This window comes from Acanthopagrus latus, chromosome 8 (assembly GCF_904848185.1).
Source record: "Acanthopagrus latus isolate v.2019 chromosome 8, fAcaLat1.1, whole genome shotgun sequence".
In the NCBI taxonomy this organism is placed as follows: domain Eukaryota; kingdom Metazoa; phylum Chordata; class Actinopteri; order Spariformes; family Sparidae; genus Acanthopagrus; species Acanthopagrus latus.
In genome coordinates this window covers 6541969-6562437 of record NC_051046.1, presented here as the reverse complement: position 1 = coordinate 6562437, position 20469 = coordinate 6541969, and the positions used below count along the sequence as shown (strand labels likewise).

The 20469-nt window shown below is 45.7% G+C and overlaps 1 protein-coding gene across 3 annotated transcripts in view; it reads right to left on the bottom strand.

Moving 5' to 3' along the window:
- LOC119024903 (genetic suppressor element 1-like) overlaps positions 1-16082 on the bottom strand; it is a 40459-nt gene extending 24377 nt beyond the window's left edge. The window contains exon 1 of one of the 3 annotated variants that reach the window (XM_037108115.1): positions 15360-16082. In XM_037108115.1, coding sequence (XP_036964010.1) covers positions 15360-15396 — 37 coding nt within the window. In that variant the 5' untranslated portion in view covers positions 15397-16082. Of the gene's footprint in view, positions 1-8; positions 142-15359 lie in introns of those variants that run through there. The other 2 variants (XM_037108118.1, XM_037108117.1) reach the window with 2 other exon arrangements.
- Between the last annotated feature and the right edge of the window lie 4387 nt (positions 16083-20469).

Here is a 20469-nt window from a genome sequence, read left to right as displayed (position 1 = left end):
GAACTTACCTACCGCCGCACCAAAGAATCAGACTATCCTCGGTTTTTGCGCATCCTTAGTAGATAAATTACAGCAGCTCAGAAAACCCTGTGTGAGCTCCACGATACCACCGAGAAGGACAGCACGTTAACTGTCCTCAGGGAGAGAGACACACAGAGAGAGAGAGAGAGAGAGGGAGGCGGGGTATGATGGAGGAGGAGGAGGGAGTTGGAGGAGGAGGAGGAGGAGGGCGAGCACCTGCTCCACTGACGCTCCCTGGAGAGCTGGAGGGATGGAGAGAAGGAAGATGTGGCCCCGCAGACTGCTGATACCTCACAGCCTGGACATGTTTACTGTCCACTGGAGACAATCAGATCTGTTCAAGTCAGCTCCTCCTGCTGCTCCACTGACTGCACACGGGTACAGAGCAGTCCTAACACGCTCACTTAACTGATCCTAATAATAATAATAATAATAATAATAATAATGATAATAATAATAATAATAATAACAGTAATGAGGATTAGTATTGATCTGCTGCTGCTGTTGACCCTGACATGACACTTTATATTGAGGAACACGTCATCTGAGTAGTTTCAAGGGGACGAATTAAGAACGAAAGAGTAATTAACTGCTAGTTAACCACAAACTGATGAGTGAATCCTAAAATTAATTTCACACAGTGGCTAACTGAGTTGCCTATCAATTAATAAAGTTATGAAGTAACAAGCGAGGAATTAATTAGGGATTTATTCCTCGGCTATTACTAATTATGATGCACCACTTAACATGAAGGGGCACAAAAACGGTAAGTAATCAGAAGATAATGATGAAGTGATGAGGGACCTCTTATTAACTACTCAGTATTATGTATCACTACTTGCCGTGCACAGAAAGAGTAATTAATGATTAATTGATTAGTATTTAATGAGTTGTTACTAGTTTTTGTTCCGTGCCACCAACGGTTCAGCGTTAATCAGGAACAGCCCATGAAGATAAGCTGGCAGTATGTTGATTTGAAGTCGTTAATTACTTAATTATTCATTAAGATTGGTTGTTTTATCCACTATATAACCCTTCATTAGGAATTAGCGGGGAAATACATATTAACACATTTCTTAATTAACAGTTCAAACTCATCTTTAGCTACTCTTTGATATTGGATTAGGGGTTACTCATTAACTAATGATTAGCTAATGGCTAGTTCCTCATCTGTTGCTCCTTATCGTAAATTCTTACCCATATTTGGTTTTAATTCAGCAGTAACAGTAACATTATTTATGAGTTCTGTTTCTGGCAGCCTGAAGAAGTTTCATTCACACTTTTTCATCATCTCGCTGCTGATCTTGTCCGATGTTTGGTGCCGAACAGCGTACCGTGAATTCATCCGAGCATTCAGTCTAGTGGCACCAAGCAATGAGGATTGCAATCAGCGAAATACCCCTGCTCTCACCCTCATCAGGGTTAGCTGCTGAAGAAAAATAAACAAACGTAAAAGAAAAAAGCTTTTTTTTTTTTTTTTTAGAGCCAGTGTTTGGTTTGTCTGCTCTGGGCTACTGCAGCAACACAGCGGTGCAACATGGCGGAATCGATGAAAGACGACTGGCTCGCTTTGTTCTAAGGTAACGAAAACACAGCAGCATGATCTTACTTTCAGGTGATTATACACAAATGGAAAACATAATTAGCCAATAGATCCTCCTAAATTCTACATACTAGTCCTTTAAAGCTGCACTTTGTTCACCAAAGCTAGCTGCACAGGTAGCGTCACTTAACACAGAAGCTAATTGCAACTCGAAAGGATACTGATGAAAGCTGTGAGAGCAGAACAGTACATCTGCCGACTGTAAAACCAAAACAACGAGCCAAAACACACTAATACTCAGGGATGGGTAATGCGTGCAGCTTTAATGCTAAAACTGTCAGAGAAAATTCACTTTTTATTGTCTGTTTTCAGCTGTTATTCTTTTTTTCTTTTCATTCAAACACTCTTTATAACATTAGATCACTCAAATACTCATGATGACCTCAGATTCAAAAAAAAAAAAAAAGAATTCTACCTGATATTTACTAAAAAGAATACTGTATGAAGCATCACGTTGTGAACATAGATTCATTAACATTCACGTGTCATCATAGGCTCGCTCAGCCTGCTTCATTCAGTCTAATATTTCAGCGTGTCCCGTGGGCCTCTGTGTCTGTCTCTCTCTTTCTTGATCGTTCATCCCTTCATCTCCCCCATCCCTCCATCCTCGTCTCCCAAGCAGCTGCTCCACTTTGCAGCTATTTAACAGCTGTTTTGCATCGATTTGCGCTTCCGAGTGCAGATTTCTACCTTGTCCATCCCCCCCCCCTCACTTTTTACCCCCCCCTCCCTTCCTTCCTCTCTTCCTCTTGCATTTCTAAGATGCCAGACACACAGTAACACCAAACAGCCTTGATGTTTTCCTCAATGAATAGACCGTCTCCTTCATATCTTTCCCTGCGATCCATTCAGTGCTGAACGACACACACATACACACACACACACACACGAGCATGCAAAACACAAGCTGGCACGCATACACCGTAATAGACATGCACACATATTCGCTCTGACATGCACATGCACGCAGATTAACGGCCCCCCTACTTCCCCACTTTTCTCTCGATGGATACAACAAGTACTGAAGGAAGCAACGAAAAAGAAAAGAAAAAAGTGAGGCTCCCCTATAATCCCCAAATCCTTCTCTCTTGTACTCAAACCCACACAAGAGAAAAGAGGGGGGAGTGAACGAGAATTGTGTGTCTGTGTGTGTGTGTGTGTGTCTGCTGAGACTAGTGTAGCCTGACATGATTTATGGTTCGGCTGTGCACTGCAGGCAGACACTCTCAGTTTTCTCTGAGGTGGGTGTCTCACCTCCATCCTTTGTGACCTATACAGGTTGCATAGTGTGTGTGCGTGCACGCGTGTGCGTGTGTGAGAAAGGAAGATAAACTGTAAAATGTACACATGAGCTTGTGTGTGTGTGTGTGTGTACAAGTGCAGGTGCATGAAAGGGAAGATAAACCCGATCGAACATGTGCTGCGCTCTGTGTGTGTGTGTTTGTGTGTAGTGTCGGGGTCAAAGCGCACAGCGGTGTGTATTCTCTGGGTGGGTTATACTTGGCGGTGGACTGTAGGATCCCCCCATTAAGCAGCGTGTAAAAGAGGCCAAGCACAGAGGCCATTATGAACTCCGGCAGTAATAGCTCCAGGAATCTTATTGCCTCTGGAGACCTGGTCATTAGCCTATTCCTCTCTCATAAAGCCCTCTATCCATCACACACGCAAGCATACACACATTTATATGCAAGCGCAGCCGCACACAAACACACACACACACGCACACAAGCAAGCACATGTTTGCCTCCATCTCCTCTGCTGCTTTCTTGTTCTCTGCCTGTTCATCTCCGCCGATGAAGAGTACAGCGCTGCAAGAACGATCCACCAAGACATCCACAGATGTCTTTAAAAAACAGATGCACTCGCTCATACATGAACACACACACACACACACACACACACACTAACACACACCAACACACACGCACACACACATACACACAGATGCTCATTTACAAAAGCAGCCAGGCATAATATCAGCCATGAACCCAAACCCCTGATTATTTAAATGTATTCCTCCTTCCCCATCCAGTGAAAGTGAGACGCTGTAGCAGCCTGTTAGCTCTGGTCAGGTAGGAGATTACAAACAGAAACACTGTCACATACAATGGCGCTACGTGGCAGGACAAGCATTATAATGGCACCTAAACCCACCTTCAGAGCACACACACACACACATACTGTGGCCAGATTTATTGGGGATTCAGACAGTGAGGACAAACCGCAGAGACGACAAGGAGGTGAGGACACTCTTTATCCTCAGGCACACACACACAGTGTATCACCAAACAGTACAGTGCACATATTTACTTTCACCTCTGCCACGCACACAGAATCGCACACCCTCACACTATAGCAAGAGTAACTGTTGTTTTAATATAGGCACGTGCATGCCCCCACACACACACGCACACACATACATATATATACATATATACACACATATATAGAGTACATTGTGTACCGGCACACACAAAGCAGAGGGAGTCCAGAGAGAAGAGATACCTGGGGATGAAGACACATTGGCAAAGGTAATGCTGGAGTCAGTCACTCTGTCCTCAGGCAAAACACACACACACACACCCTCATACGCGTATACACACACACACACACACGCACACACATACACACACACGCACACACGCAGTGCTGTAAAGATAAGCACTAATCCTGTTTATTACCTCCTCCCTCTCTACACTCTCCCTCTCTTTTTTTCATTTTATCTCTCTCTCTCTCTCATTTTCTCCCTCTCTCCCCTCTTCTCTTATTTTTCCCGTCTCTCTTCCTCAAGCCTATTTCAGCGGCGTGCGCGCACACAAACGCACAAAAACACACACGCACACATCTATATACACACAAGACACGCTCACACACTGTCAGTTTACTCCTGTGATGTTTGTTGGCCTGGGGCTGAGACGAGGAAACAGGGAGGGGAGTGTTGATGTGTGCTGCTCTTTTCCAGCTCCAGCTCTGTTCACGTCCTGCAGAGAGAATTACCTTCCCTTTGTTTGTGTGAAGGGGCTGCTGCCTTTACCATCTGTGCAGCGGATACAGTGGCAGGCGTGCTTGTGTGCGTGCGTGTGTGTGTGTGTGTGTGCCTGCGTGTGTGTGTGTGCCTGTGTGTGTTTGCGTACCGCTATAATCTTCCAAAATAAAGACATTTCACAGGACCTGATGTCTTAAAGGGGACATTAAGACTTGAGGGATGAGATTAAAGGTTATGACTGAGGTTAATGGAGAAGTTTAACGGCTGGAAAGTAAATGTCAGTTTAACGTTCTCTCAGTTATAATCATGCAAATATTATGTGTATGTTATATAATACCTGTCACGCAGGTGCAGACCACGCAAGCTTGTTGACAGTCACCTATAGTCTTTGTGGTGTGTTCAAGTGCAGCATTTTGGCCGAGACACAGGAGACGTGAGGCGACACAATAGTGGGCTTTTGTAGGAGCGTGTTCTTTGGTGTCAGTCTGATGTGTCGGCACCTTAAGAGAATTGCTCATGGGCACCTCAGCGGAGGTAATGAGTCCAGGAGTCCTGGACTCATACTGGGGACTCTCTGTTCCTCTAAGCTTTAGGCCACCAGTGGCCTTTGGATGAGGCTGGCTTTATTAAATGAGTTCCTTATTCTCAACAAAACCAACATTATTATTACTTTATGCCTCCTCCGGCCTGTCTGCAGCCCCTCAGCTCTGAGACGATGTACACCTGAAAAAAATGATTTCTATATTTTTTTCTAAGGATAAAGTCATTTCCTGACACAGCTGGGCACTGTAGCTTTGAGCGAGTGTTGCTTAAACACAAGTTAATTGTGTACTTGCTCGGTCTATTTTAGACTGCAGATTACTGCACATTTCATGCTCTGGTGAGTGTTTACAGCAGCAGGATGGTGTTACAGTGCTCATGTTCATTAAGGAACAGAGGGACTACCACGAAGATTAGGCAAAAAATATAAGCTGAAGTACGAGAAAGTGTTGGCCGCTTTTACACGTGATAAATTGGACATTGTCGTCGGGGCCATTTGTCACGTTTGAGGCTCCATGTTGATATTTTGAAGCACAAAATGAAAAAAAAATTATCTGCAGCTCAATAATTTTAAAAATATGGCTCAAATAAAACTCCCCCTGTACTTGACCAATGAGAAATGTTCAAGCACTGCAAGCCTGACCCCCAAAGTTCCTGTACTTCTGTAAAGTTCAATCCACCGGGACATTTTTGGGGGGTGATATACTGTCCTCATAACTCCCATAATGTAGATCCTGGTCCCTGCAGAGGAGTTCCTCTCCCCTGGGGAAAGTTCTTACGATGGAAATGTTATTGATATAAGAAAAACATAGACTATTACCAGTCGTAGCCTTTAAGTTGAGCTGCATTTTTTATGTGCCTGAACCCTTGTTTTCATTTTTAATTGCTGTGCATGAATGTGTTTGTGTGTTAGTGGTTTTCTCGAGCTGAAGATGCCGTTCTCTCATGGGGACAAACTACAAAAGAGGAAACTAAATCAAGCATTACATTAAAACAAGAGAGATCAGGAACTTGTGGGTAAACTCTTAACAGATTAAACATAAAGACAGTCACGTGTTTCTTCTTTCATCCTCTTCGCTCTTTACTTTTCATTGTTATTTTCTAATTCTCCTCCTCTTACTTATCCCCTCAGCCATCCCTCCTCCCAGATGTTATTTCCTCCACCCTCTTCCCTTTTCCTTTTCCCTCCTTTCCTTCACCTCTTTCCTCCGTGTGTGTCCTCTGTCTTGCCTCTCCTCCCTCCTCTCTTGCTCTCTCTCTCTCTCTCTCTCTCTCCAGATGGGTGGCAGAGAGCAGCAGCTTGCTGTGGTCAGGCCAATTATTTACATAATTATGATCTCCCACTTAACCACATGATCCCTTACCTGGGCGTGGGCAATTAAAGCCGGCATCATTATGCAGATTATGCAAATACAGTCAGAAGCGGAACAAGGTGGCGAGAGATCGCACATGAGCTAACACGTGCCCTGTAACCATGTGTGTGTTTGTGCACTGTTGATGTGTGTGTGTGTGCGTCAGAGGGTCAGCTACATATGTGTGCAACAGAATGTGGGAACATATTTGACAGCTCCCTGAATTGTTAATCATATTTTTTTTTGCTGTCCACAAAACGTCCGAATGTCAGACACCAGCCACTCCGCAGATGTAGCTGCATACGCCGCCTGCTGTGATGTACTCGATGGGATCACGCTGGAATCGTTCCGAGACTGAAGTTCACTCATGTCCGAGCCAAAACTGACGCAAATTGAATTTTGTGGTCAAGGATAAATATGACATTAGAAAATAAGAAAAAAAAAACAGCAGTTTGTCTCTGCAGATAAACAACGTCACGGTTCCTCTGGATAGTGAAAACTCATGTCAACCCTTCATTAAGACCGCTGTCTAGTAAATCTTGTTTAGGAAAAAGGCCCTCTGTGAGATGGAGCACTAAGTCTTGTTTTTGTGTATTGATACTTGCATCAGTAGGATCAATACCACACAAAAAAATGAATCCGTCTCACATTAGCTCAACGCTCGGGCACATGAACACTCTTCTCAGCCTGTGAAAGTTGTGAAAAATCAACTCGTTAGCTCAAAGAGAAGCACATAATGAGCGCTTTTGTTATCGCTGAAAAGTGTGCTACGCTTTTAATATGCGGGCTACAAACGAAGAGATGCAAAAGCAAATGTTGATCATCATGAGGTGGTAATCAGATATAGTTAGATGCAGCATATTGATTTGTAATTAAGGTTATGGATCTCTATGATGATGTCAGTGGTACGGTAAAGATTTAAACTAAACATCGATGTGTCGTCCTCCCTGTTCCAAAGCGAGGTCTCTGGATTATCTGGGATGTTGTTTCTCCTACAAATGTAATTTTTCAGTGTTGTGAGCACCGACAACAAAATTCACCTCCGCTGTCTCTGAGTGACAGCTGAAATCTCAGGAAAGGATATCTCAAAAACGCAATGAATAAAACGGAAAACATCTGCATGACTAGATAATACAGGGGTGAAAGTGAGAAATTAAACCTTAAACCTAAATAACCCTTTAAAGTCAGACTGTGTCTTTGTGCCTGCTTAGTTTTTAAGAAAGAGATCGAGTGTGTGTTCATGTCCTTGCTACATAGTGAGCACTGGACTGCAAAGTAAGGACATTTTTGAAAAGTGAGGATATTTTGGCCAGTCCTCACGACTTCCGTTTGGAGGTTAAAACAGGTCTTTCGACAAATACTTGTGTCGTGGCTTCATCACTTGTTCATCAAATTACATCAAAACAACAACAACAACAACAAAGAGACAGAGCTCCTGATACATTGAAGAGCAATTTGAAAGAGCAGCATTATAGCAAAAGAGGCCTCGTACATCAGCCAAGTCTTACAGGTCAAGAATAAAGGACTAATTACCAAAATTGTTCCTATAAAATGTTACATAGTGCACCTTTACCTTTACAGGTGAGGTTAGCATAAGGTTTGGGTTCGGGTCAAGGTAAAAGCTCAGGTAAGGCATTGGCATTTAGTTGTGATGGTTAAAGTCAGATCAGGCGGTCGGGAAAACCCCAAGCATGTGTGTGTGTGTACGTGTGTGTGTGTGTGTGTGTGTGTTCACTGAAACATGCTAACATGGTGTGGCCAGGTGGCAGACTGAGCGGTGCCCAAAATCAACAGGCACTTCAGTGAAGCGACATCATTGATTGTGCCTGTGTGTGGGCGGTGTGTCTCTGTGTGTGTAGGTGTGTGTGTGTGTGTGTGTGGGTGTGTGTGTGTGTGTGTGTATAAGGACCACATCCCTCCAAGCAGTGGCACCTCACAAAGAAGGCATGTGCAAACACACATCTGCATTATGAAGCACACACGCCCGGTCTGTTGGTAACGGCCATCTAACTGCTGTTAACCTGCTCTCTGTGGAGGCCCCTCCCTAAACACACACACACACACACACACACACACACACACACACACACACACACACGCACACATACTCACTGCACATGCACACATACATACACACTGACACATTCAATCAATTATGTTTTGACATGGTTCATGAACATGCAGATGGTGCAGGACCAGCGGGGGCAGAGGACTGAGTATCTCTCTCTCTCTCTCCCTGTTTAACTTAGCCCTGTAGATGTATGTGTGCTTGTCTATGTGTGTCATTGTGTGTGTGTGTGTGTGTGTGTGTGTGTGTGTGTTAAGGAGTCCACCTCCCTGTAAAAGATATTAATGCCGGCAAATTTTAGCTGCTGTATTTTCATTTGGCTAATCCTCCTGCCATCTGCTCGTTATCATACACCACGCTGCTTATTACAGTTTTTACTCTGTGTGTTGGTGTATGTGTGGACTGTGAGCATGTGCACGGTGTGTCTGTGTGTGTGAGTGTGTAAGTTTTGCAAAAGGTGTGCATGTCTGTGTGTGTGTGTGTGTGTGTGTGTGTGTGTGTGTGTGTGTGTGTGTGTGTGTGTGTGTGTGTGTGTGAGCTTTTAAGAGTTGTCGTTATCACCTCAGGTCAAAATCTGCTGGCATTTATCCCAATCTCCCCAGTCCAGTGAGCAGGCGGGCTGCATGTGTGTGTGTGTGTGTGTGTGTGTGTGTGTGTGTGTGTGTGTGTGTGTGTGTGTGTGTGTGGCGGGGGGGTTTTGTTCATTGCGAATATGTGCTTGCATGTGAGATCTCACATCAAAGCTTTCCCTCTTTTCTAAATGGATGTAAACATCAGAGAGCAGCCATGTTTGCCTGTGTGAGTATGTGTGTGTGCTGGTGTGAGCATGTGTGTGTGTGTGCTGGTGTGAGCATGTGTGTGTGCGGGTGTTTGTGTGTTTGTGTGTTGCTGGGTGCACATGTGCTTTAAATGAATCCTCTGTTAATTAAGAGCTCATTAGTGACACCAGCTCTTTGACCAATTAGCGTGACTTGCCTACTTGCTCACTTGTTTGTTTTCTGGTTGAGACATTACCAAACACGTTGTTTTATTCATCCCTTTTCTTTTACACCCCTTCTCCGGGTTTATTTTCACCGTCTCTGGGGGGTAGAAAACATAAAAAATAGATTATGGTTGTTTTGCGCTTTTTTTCTTGGTTTTTTTTTTCCCCCTTTTTTTTCTTGGCAGGAGAAAGTCGCCCAGCTCCCACATGATGTTTGTGTGTTTCTTTTTTTTTTTTTCTTTATCTCCTCTGTGTTATCAAGCTGTTGTCATGGTCTTTTATCCATCTCATTAATAACAGCGCCCTTGAGGTGGAGCATCACGACCCTGTTTTCCTCGGCACACGGAAGCGAGCGCAAACATGCACGCGGCAGCACACAAAGATGCACACACACACACACACACACACACAATTAACAGCACAAGAGAGCCCGACAGCAGCTTCCTTTGAGGCAGCACCCATCTCAGCCTCCTGCATGAATACACAAGGACTCTCCACATACGTACAGAATGGAAAATACGGCCAAACACACAAAACGTGCGCGCGCGTGCCAGCAGCTTCTCCACCCACTAAAAACATATAGTATACACACAACACCTCGTGTCCTACTTAAAATAAAGACTCAAAAGCTGAGATTGAATTCTGGCTCCACCACAGCGTTGAGCCTCACGCACCCGACAGAAGCCCGCCTGGCATCCTAACCAAGGTACGAAAAAAAAAAAAGAAAAAAACAAGGAGGGAAGCTGAAAAGAAAGACTGAAATGAGGACACAAGGGAGTCACGGTGCGAAAGAGGAAACTGATCCACGACTAAGTCATCGTTACAGATTGGTCTGCGTCCACGCCGCTCATCAATATTTCAGTTCGCCCCAAACTTGAGCTGTTTGTTCCTAATGAATTATTGTCTGCTATTCTTTTTTTTTTTTTTTCTTTTTGATTTATGACACCTGGATGTGAGGACGGTCTCTCTCACCACAGTGCTCACACTCAGGAATCAGTATATATGCAGAAAGGCTGCTCGTCCGCAGGGAAAAATATTTAGAGTGAAGTTATCAAATGCCACGCTCAGAGTACGGTAGCCCGGGGCTGTTGTGTTGAGCCTGTGTGTGTGTGTGTGTGTGTGTGTGTGTGTTCATGTGACATCTGCCATAAATCACAAGCCACAATGCCCTTGTAGCTCTAACACATATCATGGAAATCAATGCGGAGGTCAAGTCGAACAGAGCCACCCAACCCCCGAAAATACCACAGCAGCCAATAAATATGGCAGGCTAATACACACGTCGACAACGCAGCTTTCTCACCCTATTGACTCGCCGCAGATAATGTGTGTGTGTGTGTGTGTGTGTGTGTGTGTGTGTGTGTGTGTGTGTGTGTGCGCGTGTGAGCGAATGCATACATGGACAGAAACACAAATGTCAGTGACTGTGTGTCCATTCGTCATGCTGATGCTGGAGCCGGTTTGACCCGCTGACATTGTGAGAACAAGAGATGCATTATCTCTCAGCCTGCTGGGCCTCTGCGTGCATCATGACAGGATGAATCTGGTGACGTTCTTCAGTTGTTTTTTACTGTTAGCAACAAATCCTGTCAAAGACCCAAACCAACAATGAATCGATCCCTCTAACAAGTATTCTCTCTGCCTGATATAGTTAATTCCTTTGTGCAGTGAGCTCCATTGTTGTCCAAAGGAAAAAAAACTGTTAAAAATATTGATGGACTGAGTGTTGCTGTGGCGTGCCGTCCTTCCTTATGACAAACATTTCAGTTTATTTTGAGTGCGTCCGACAAAAAACGCCATCTTGCTGCGGTTAAAACTCAGATACCTCCGTCACGCTGGACAAAAAGAACAAACTGAAAAGCTAAAAACCGGCTCCGTCGTCATTGTGAATGTGTGCAGTCGGCTTTCACTCACGGGTCACTTGACTCGCTGTTGTCAGGGTTCTTTGTCGGCTCCAGCTCTGATCAGCTGAGAGGGAAACACACAACGCCCATGTGGACACGCTGATTTCCACCTCTTGTTCAGTCACCGTGCGGTGCAGCATGTTTAAGTTTAAGGTCTCTGGCTTCAATTATTTTATATACGTCTCTGTCAAGCGGCACTCCAGCATCATTCAGTCAGCACTGAGTTTTAAAGATATCAAAAAAGGTTATTCGAGGCTGTCGTGTCGCTGCCAGCCGCCTGGTCTCTACTGCACATGTGCAGCTCTCAACAGAGATGAGAGAGAGGCGAGATGTCTCACTCCTTAGCAACTTCCGTTATCATCGTCACAAAAACAAAAAAACGATGCATCTCATCCAGAATTTTACTGGAATATTACGAATGTAAGCCCTTGAAGCTCCTCATGTACAGAGTCTCTGTCCGCGCTGCAGCGGTCGGGAGTTTGAATCCGACCTGTAGCCATCTGCTGCATGTCATCTGTCTCATTCCATTTCCTGTCATTTCTCTAAGCTTTCCTGTCAGCTAAAGCCACGAAAAGGCCCAAAAAATAAACACATTATGATACCTGGATGAAGTCTGAGTTAGTCTGAGTTAAGTTAAATGATCTGTTGCTCTGATTTTCTGGTGTGTTTGTGATGATGAACGTGACACGTGAGAAAAACAAGAAGGAAAACTCATCCACTGGCAGTTTGAAATGAGTCATTCACCTCTTTATGGCTGTTTTTAAAAAGAAAAAAACCTGCACGTTCATGCTAACCTTGGTGTAAAAGTAGTAACAGAGGACCGAATGTATATTAATCCAAAGATGAAAATAGTCCCTGTAAACACACTTTTGGTCCTCTTGGAGACACTTGTGAAAAACTACAGTGCCAAGCTGTTTTAGTAACTTGCTCAGCTTTCTTTAAACAAGGAAGTTTATGTGTGTGACCCGTTTTTTGAGATTTACATCTTCAGTCGTCACAAACAGGCCCTTCGAAGTGAAACAGTAGTGTGAGACAAAAAGACCATTACAGTGTTGGTTTTTGTGGGAATGTGTTTGAAAACCAGAGGAATGTAGAATATCTCCATCCTGATCCTTTAAACACAGGAAAAGATTTTTTAAAAGAGTTTTATTTATTCCCCGGCTTGCAGAACTCCCAGCAGCCTTGACGCACCTTCTCCTGGGAATACATTCTGATTTCTAAAGATAAGATTTATTAATATATATATATATATATATATATATATATATATATATATATATATATATATATATATATATATATATATATATATATATATATATTTTCTTGAGAAGACATCTGAATAGCGATCAACTGACAAGCCACCGAGGGAAAACAGTAAACTGCTGTAATGTGTGTGGCGCGTATCACCAGGGGGTCCGGAGAGTGGGAGATAGCAAAATGCCACTTTCTTTTCCTTATGATACCATGTTAAGGTCACGGTGTGCTCTGGGTAACAACGCATGAATGTAGCACACACACACACACACACACACACACACACTCCACAGACACACACATGTACATTTCCTCTCTCTCTGTCATGTCTCCTATCTCACACGTCTCTGACGGTTTTATGAAAGATGCTCGTGTAGATAATATGTATCATTAACCTGATTTTCTATTGTTGCCCCTAATCTCCATTCCTGTCTCATCCGTACTCTGCTCCACTCCTTCTACCCTGACTAATCACACAGTAATCGCTCCACACACACACACAACCACACACACACACACACACATGCACATCCCATCCTTTACCCCTCACCCCCTACATTGTCAAATGATCATTGACGAGCAAGCGTGTGGCTGACACTGTCTCCACAGCAACGGCAGTTAGGACCAGGAGGGGGGCTGGGGCATCTTCCAGTGTGTGAATGATGAGAACACACACACACACACACACACACATGCACACCTACATCAACACAAACAGAGCAGACAGGTGCACACAACCACAGATACACACATATGTAGGTGCCAGCTATCACAAAAACCCATTTACACACACACACACACACACACTGTCAAGTTTGCACACACGCACACCGACGTGCAGAAGCGCACACACACACCACAGAGACATTAAGCGAGACCTAGGAAACTGAAAAAAAGAGGATGAAAGCCAGAGTGAAGGGAGGGAGGAGGGGAGGGAGGAGGAGGTGGTGGTGTGTGTGCATGTGTGTGTGTAAGTGCGTAAGTGTGTGTGTGTGGGGGGGGGGGGGGGGGGGGGGGGGGGGGGGGGGGTGTTGCTTCCTGGAGAGAGATTTTTTCTTCTTCTTCCTCTCACGTTCACACGCACGCGCAGATAGAAATGAGACACACACACACACACACAAATACACAAACAATGACAAAGCACCACATAATCACTCAGATTCAATCATTTATGAAAGCAGATGTATAATTCAAAAACCAGCATGAAAGATTCACAAGGCAAAGAACATTGTTTAATCTGCCCTCTGCCCTTCAATTCCCCCCATCAATCCCTCCCTCACTGCCTCCCTCTCTCTCTCTCTCTCTCTCACCCCTCCCCCCCCACTTCTCACCTCTAGCCACAGCAGGGATTTTAATCATTGACCACAGTCTGACCCAGACAACTAAAAGGTGAGAGATCAGGTTGAGGGGTCGGGGTGTGAGAGACACGTCAGGAGGGCTGAGGTTCGTTTCTGACATTCTCATTCGTATCATTTCCTTTCGCTGCTCAAATGCACAAAATCACAGTTCACACATCTTTTCCTTTTTCCTCAACTCGTCCTTTTAATTCTCTTCTCCACACCGACCTCTCCCTCCCTCCCTCCACTTGCTCCTTTCTCTTTTCAGTCTCGTTCTGTCATCCTGCCACTGGGCATGTTTAAGCACCTTTCTCAGGTAACCTCACACCTGCCTCAGCGGTGACACTCGCTGCACTCTCTTGTATATCACACACAGTCGCTCAGGAGAGTGCAGACAATAGACGTCCCGGCTGTTCGGCTCACAGGAACAAGCAAGAGCGTAAGAGAGTGTTACAGACCAGCCATCATGAGGACACCCTGGAGTTATTTCAGGGGCTGCACCTCCTTTTTATTATTAATTTCATTTCATAAAATGTCAGAAAGGAGAGAAAAAATGCCCCAGGATGATTTCCAAAATCTCAAAATCACATGTTCAAACGCAACAGTCCAAAACTCAAGAATATTAAGCTTTCTGTCATAGAAGAGTGAGAAAACTAGCACATTTTCACATCTGAGAAGCTGAAACAAAATGATTTCAAAGGTACTTTACTGATTAATTGATGATCAAAATCGTGAACGATGGATTTTCTGTGGATCAACTAATCATTTACAATAAACGACTCGTCATTCTGCCCTTTTAATTTTGTTTAAGTTGGCTTTTTTGCGCCCAATCCAGCTTGAATTTAACAAAAGAGCCATAAAAACTTGAAGAAAACAAGCAATAGGATAACCAATAATGCAAGAGTAAGTGACCAGAGATTGAAGTCTGTGTTAGAGGAATATATCCGATTTGTAGATATAACTTTCAGGCCAGTTGCCAAAGAGAAAATGCACAACTAAAGGCACAAAACTGCGAGCAAATGCCGAATAATCTGCTTTACAATGATCAAAATGCTGAGTTTAATATCAAAAGCACGTATCCGTGTCTACTCCAGCAGCACTGGGCATCTCTCCGTACCTGCCAGAAGACGGTAAATCAATGTGACATCACTCAAGCTATTAATTATGCCTTGAAAGAATGATTGAATGAAAGGGAGATTCACTCTCCACAGCCAGTTCTGAGAGCTGAAGGAACACCAGCAGCACAGAGAAGTCCACAGGAAGAGGAAAAAAAATGAAGCGCTGAAAGAAAAAAAAAACTGGGTCTTACCTGGGAGGTAGAAGTGTGGAGGCTTTAATCCAAACATGGTTCTGGATCCAGTGAGTCAGAGAAGAGGAGTCTGGGTTACAGGAGGGCGAGGAGGGGGAGCGCAGGGGGGCTGCGGTCGGCCGGGTTAAGGAGCTCGTTGTTGGTGCGAGTCATCAGACGGCTCCCTGCTCCTGCTCCCTCTCTCTGTGGGCCAGGAGGAGGGAGGAGGGAGGAGGGAGGAGGGGAGAGGTCAGCCTCTAGTCTACCTCCCTCCCGTCCTCTTCACCCTCTCTGGACTGAATCCCCTCGTGGAGCACAGAGGTGGAGGACAAAACAAAAAAAAAAAAAAAGGAGAGGAGAGGACAGAGAGAGAGAGAAAGTGGCAGAAAGAGAAAGAGGAGACGAGGCGAACAGAATTTCTCCACCAGCTGAAGAAGGACGGGTGACAGTGTGCTCATGCCATCTTTCACTGAGGAGGGAGAGCCTCCGAGAGAGTTGGGAGGGAGGGTGACAGGAAGGATAGAGAGAGGGGAAGAGGAGGAGGGGAAAGAGAGAGAGAGAGAGAGAGAGAGAGAAAGAGAGTCTTCAGCCGACGTCCTCTCCTCTTTTTTTTTTTTTGAGTCCTGCGCTTTGTAATCCCTTCCTTGTTATTCATTCAGCGGCCTCTTGCTCGTTTGCTGTATAATGATCTGTTTTTCTGCGCCTCTCTTTTCTGTGTCTCTATTCTTGCTTTATCCTCCCTCCTTTGCCTCAGTCCCACCACTGACTGCTCAGATCGCCGAGCACAGAGGAGGAGGATGAGGAGGAGGAGGAGAGAGGGGAGGGGAGGGGAGGGGAGGGGAGGGGAGGGAAGCAAGGAGAGAAAAGAGAGAGGGAGGGAGGGAAAAAAAGAGGGGAGGAGAATCATAAGACGGATGAGTGAGGGAGAGATGAATGAGTTTGTGTGAGTGTGTTGCGCACACACACACACGCGTGTCTCTATGTCTGTGTGTTTGTGTGTGAAATATGAAGAGAGGAGGAAGGATGATTTAGTTGGCATGTGCGCGCGTGTGTGTGTAGTGTGTGTGAGTAAAAAGAGATTGAGAGAAAGAGAAAGAGGGAGGAAGAGAGGCGAGAGGGTGTTGATGCAGTTCTCATTATCAGTAGATTGGACTGGTGCCTGAGTGACAGCTGATTCATCATGGGAGGAGAGGAAGGGAGAGCGGAGGGGAGGAAAAAGTGTGTTTGTGTGTGCGTGTGTGTGTGTAGCTGGGAGGGAAGGAGGCAAGGAAGGAGGAGGGGAGGGGGGTTAAAACCTGCCCTTAAGCATCTGCTTCATTCAGATCTCCTCCTCTCCTTCTCCTCTCTTTCCTCCTCTCCTCCTTTTTCAGCCTCCGGTCCTGAAAATCAACACTCCTTCCTTGTGTGTTTCTGCTTTACACACTGCTGTGTACCCTGATGTGACCGCCATAACTCTATCATCCACACACACACACACACACACACACACACACACAGCCCCAAAACTGGTCACATGCTCTCATTGATTAGACAGGCCTCATATGTCTGACACATCACGTTAGCCGGGCTTTCCATCAATTACTGTCCAGTCTTGGCGAGCTAACGTCCCATCTACTGTCACCGAGACCCAATTCTATCACAGCCGCGTTAGAGCCGGAGCCAGAAACCACTGCCTGCCCACACACATACACACACACATCACACACACATAGCATCAAACCAAGCTGCATCACGGTGGAATGAGATGCCATTAGGAGCAATTATTCGAGCTGGTTCTGTGGCGTTCTGCTCGTTGGTGGTATGGTGGCGTTTTTTGGAGACGTCTCGTGGTTTGCGTCTGAGCGCCTGTGGCGGCCGGTGGGGGAACCTGGCTGCTCTGTCACTGTCTCCATCTCTTCGCAGCAGCCCTCATTTCTCTATGTCACCTCCTCACGCACTCGTATGGAAAACGCAGCCGGTTTCATCGCATGTGCAAAAACATTCACAGACCCAATTTGTAGGATTAGGTTGTGAATTACCGAAGCTTTGGTTTGGTCAAGTCAAGTGAACTTGCCCAAAATCACAAGTCACATTGTCTCAGTGGGCTTTACCATCCGTACAGTTGGGAAAAACTCCCCAAAACCTAAAAAAAATAACACCCCACATATATGTACTTGTTTACAATGATGAAATGTAGCACGTACTATAATCAAATACCATTTCGAAGTACTTTCACTTTACTTGAGTATTTTCTGCGACATTATACTGTAATACTTTTTACTCCACAGATTACATTAATACATCTAAAATTAATGCTACTATGACTACTTTGACAGTTTGCAATCTGCAGAGTAACTCGTAACTGAAGATATCAGTTAGGTATAGGTGACTGAGTGAGGCGTCTCTCCATCATGGTGACCTGGATGACGGCGGTCCACGTGAGAAAATCAGTACACAAATATCAGAATGTCGACAGGTTTTGTTGACAAAAGTGAGAAAGCTTGTGAAAGCAGTGATCCATGAGGAGGCCCTAAGAGTACGATGATACAATCTGTTTCCACCCTCTTCTTCTTCTAGATTTTTTTATCTCACTTCTTAACATTTCTTCTCTTCTTATGCCCTCGCCTCTCTCTCTTCTCTGTGAGCTGTGAGGAGGAAGTGAAGCGCTGATAAGATTGATCGGGAGGGTCTCAAAGAGCTATCTATAACCCCGTCTGTCACCGCAGAGTCAATGAAGAGAGGCTGCTGTGGGACGCACCGGGCACAGAGCACACACACACACTTTCAAAATTCATAAAACACATGTAAACACGCACAAGGAAGCACATTAAGAATGCATGCAGACACACACACACTCACTAAGACTGATCAACAGCTGTGGAAGAAGTTGTGAAACATCAGCCAACCACAAACTGACAGAGGGAGCAGACTGGAGAGAGGAGATAAAGAAAACAGAAGAAAACAGCACAGAGGATGGAGAGGTGGTGCTGGTGGTGGTGCTGGTGGTGGTGGGGGTTGAGACGGAGGACAGGAGCATGTGTATGAGTGTGTGTCAGACAAAAATATGTTATTTCAGTTCCCTTCGATTGGCCCTGCACCAGATCGAAACCAGAATTTGTCTTCTTCTTCTCTGTATCATTGGCTCAAGCTGTTAACACACATACACACACACACAGGCAAACACTCTGTAAACACCTCTGACCTCTGGGTCGAGACAGTCGAGGCCCTTTGGCCCCGCGGGGGTCACGCTCCGCCGCACGGAGCAGGGTCGCGGAGGTCAAGAGAGGAGGAGGAGGAGGAGGAGGAGGAGGAGGGCCAACAAACACACAGCACGATCCGCAATGATTACAGACAACAGCCAATAACGAGCGGCCACCTCTGACCTCATTGCCGTGGAAACGTGAGGGAATGCCTGTCACCGAGGGAGCAGTATAACTCAATCTATCGCCGGGCGGAAAAAAAAAAAAGAAAGAAAAAGAAAGAAAGAAAAAAGAGGATGAAGAGAGGAAGAGAGTTTTTTCAGAGATGTGGTCAATGAAACACCGGCTGCACCCGTCACCTCCGCTCTCCTTGTTGGAGCTCCTGTAGCACAAGACGCCATCATAGTCACAAGAAGCAAAACCACCACCACCACCTCCCCACCTCTCCTCATCTCCGGCTCTTTCTCTATCATTTGCCTGTCAGACACATGCTGTGGCAGAATAAGAGCTGACACCCCGGTCCCAGCAGCAACCAGGGGCTGCCATCAGCACTTAAACATTTTCTCTCTCTGCTGCTCCCTCCACCACCACCTTCCCCACCACCACCACCAGATCTCCCCTGCGTCCATGCAGCACTCTCACTGCTGACAAGGAACACAGAGAAGATGACAAATAAAGGGAGAGAAATGATGTGAGGGGGGGAGAAAAAAGAGAGAAATCCCTCCTCCATCTTGCTATTATTCCCGCATTCCCTTCCCCTCTTGTTTTCACTCCTCCTCACTCCCCCCACTCCTTCCCTCCTTGTCATCTCAGTGAGGTCGCTGACCCCGAGTGAGTGAGCCTCATTACTCAGTCACTCTGTATGCACTCACATAGGGTGGTGGTGGTTCTGGTGGGGGTGCGTGAGCATGTTTTGACGGGACGAACAGTAAATATATTTGTCACTCCTGAAGTCACTCTGGCAGTTTCAGGAGAGACGACAGAGGACGGGGCGTCGCCGCCGAGAAGCACGGGGGGAAGATTAAAAGACGGTGAATGGAGGACGGGTATGGAGGATAAAGTGATGGCGGTGGGGGGGTGGTGCTGGTGTTGGAGGAGGAGGAGGAGGGTTGGGGGGGCGGTGGTGGTGGTGGCTCACGCTGGATCAAAGATAATTGTCAGCGGAAGTCATTATGCACATATTGTATAGAGAAACCCGAGGACGCTTCTTTCAACCCTATCCCTCTCATCATTTCCTCCTCTCCTCTTCATCAGCCTCTCGGTGTCTCCCATGCCATCGGGGATTTAATTGGACGCTGATGGGTTCACAGTGACCTCGAGTGAGAGAGACAGAGATAGAGAGAGCGAGAGAGGGAGAGGGAGGGAAGGAGGGAGGGAGGAAAAGTAAGTTGAAATTGTTGGGGCAGGAATCCACCACCACCCACCATCCGCAGCATTAGTCTGTTAGAGAAAAACACTTAGAAATGATCCAAAACGACTGTCTCCCCCCTCGTCCAAACCGATGACACAGCCTCAGACGCTCAGTAATAACACCCTAAACTGCACTCTTATTGAGGTTTGGATCGCCGCGGTGGATTCACATCGGCTTGGCTTGCGCGTCTTTGTGGGGGCTCGCACTGTATTCCTCCACAAATGTAGATGAAATGGGAGGGAGGTATGCTGCGAAAGAAAAAAAAAAAGAAAACATCACCCCCCCTCACCCCCCTCACCCGCACTAAACTCTGGACTCAGGCTGTCTGGTGCCTGTCTGGCCACCAAACTATCCCAAACGCGCCATTCATGCATGCTCATATAGACACGTATTATCAGAGTGTGGCCTGCTGAAGCCCTGAATCAGCACACACACACACACACACACACACACACACACACGTACAGTCGGCCCGGCTGACGTCCTCCCACCACAGCATGCAAAGCAGCATAAATCAAGACTGTTAATGGGCCCGAGTCAC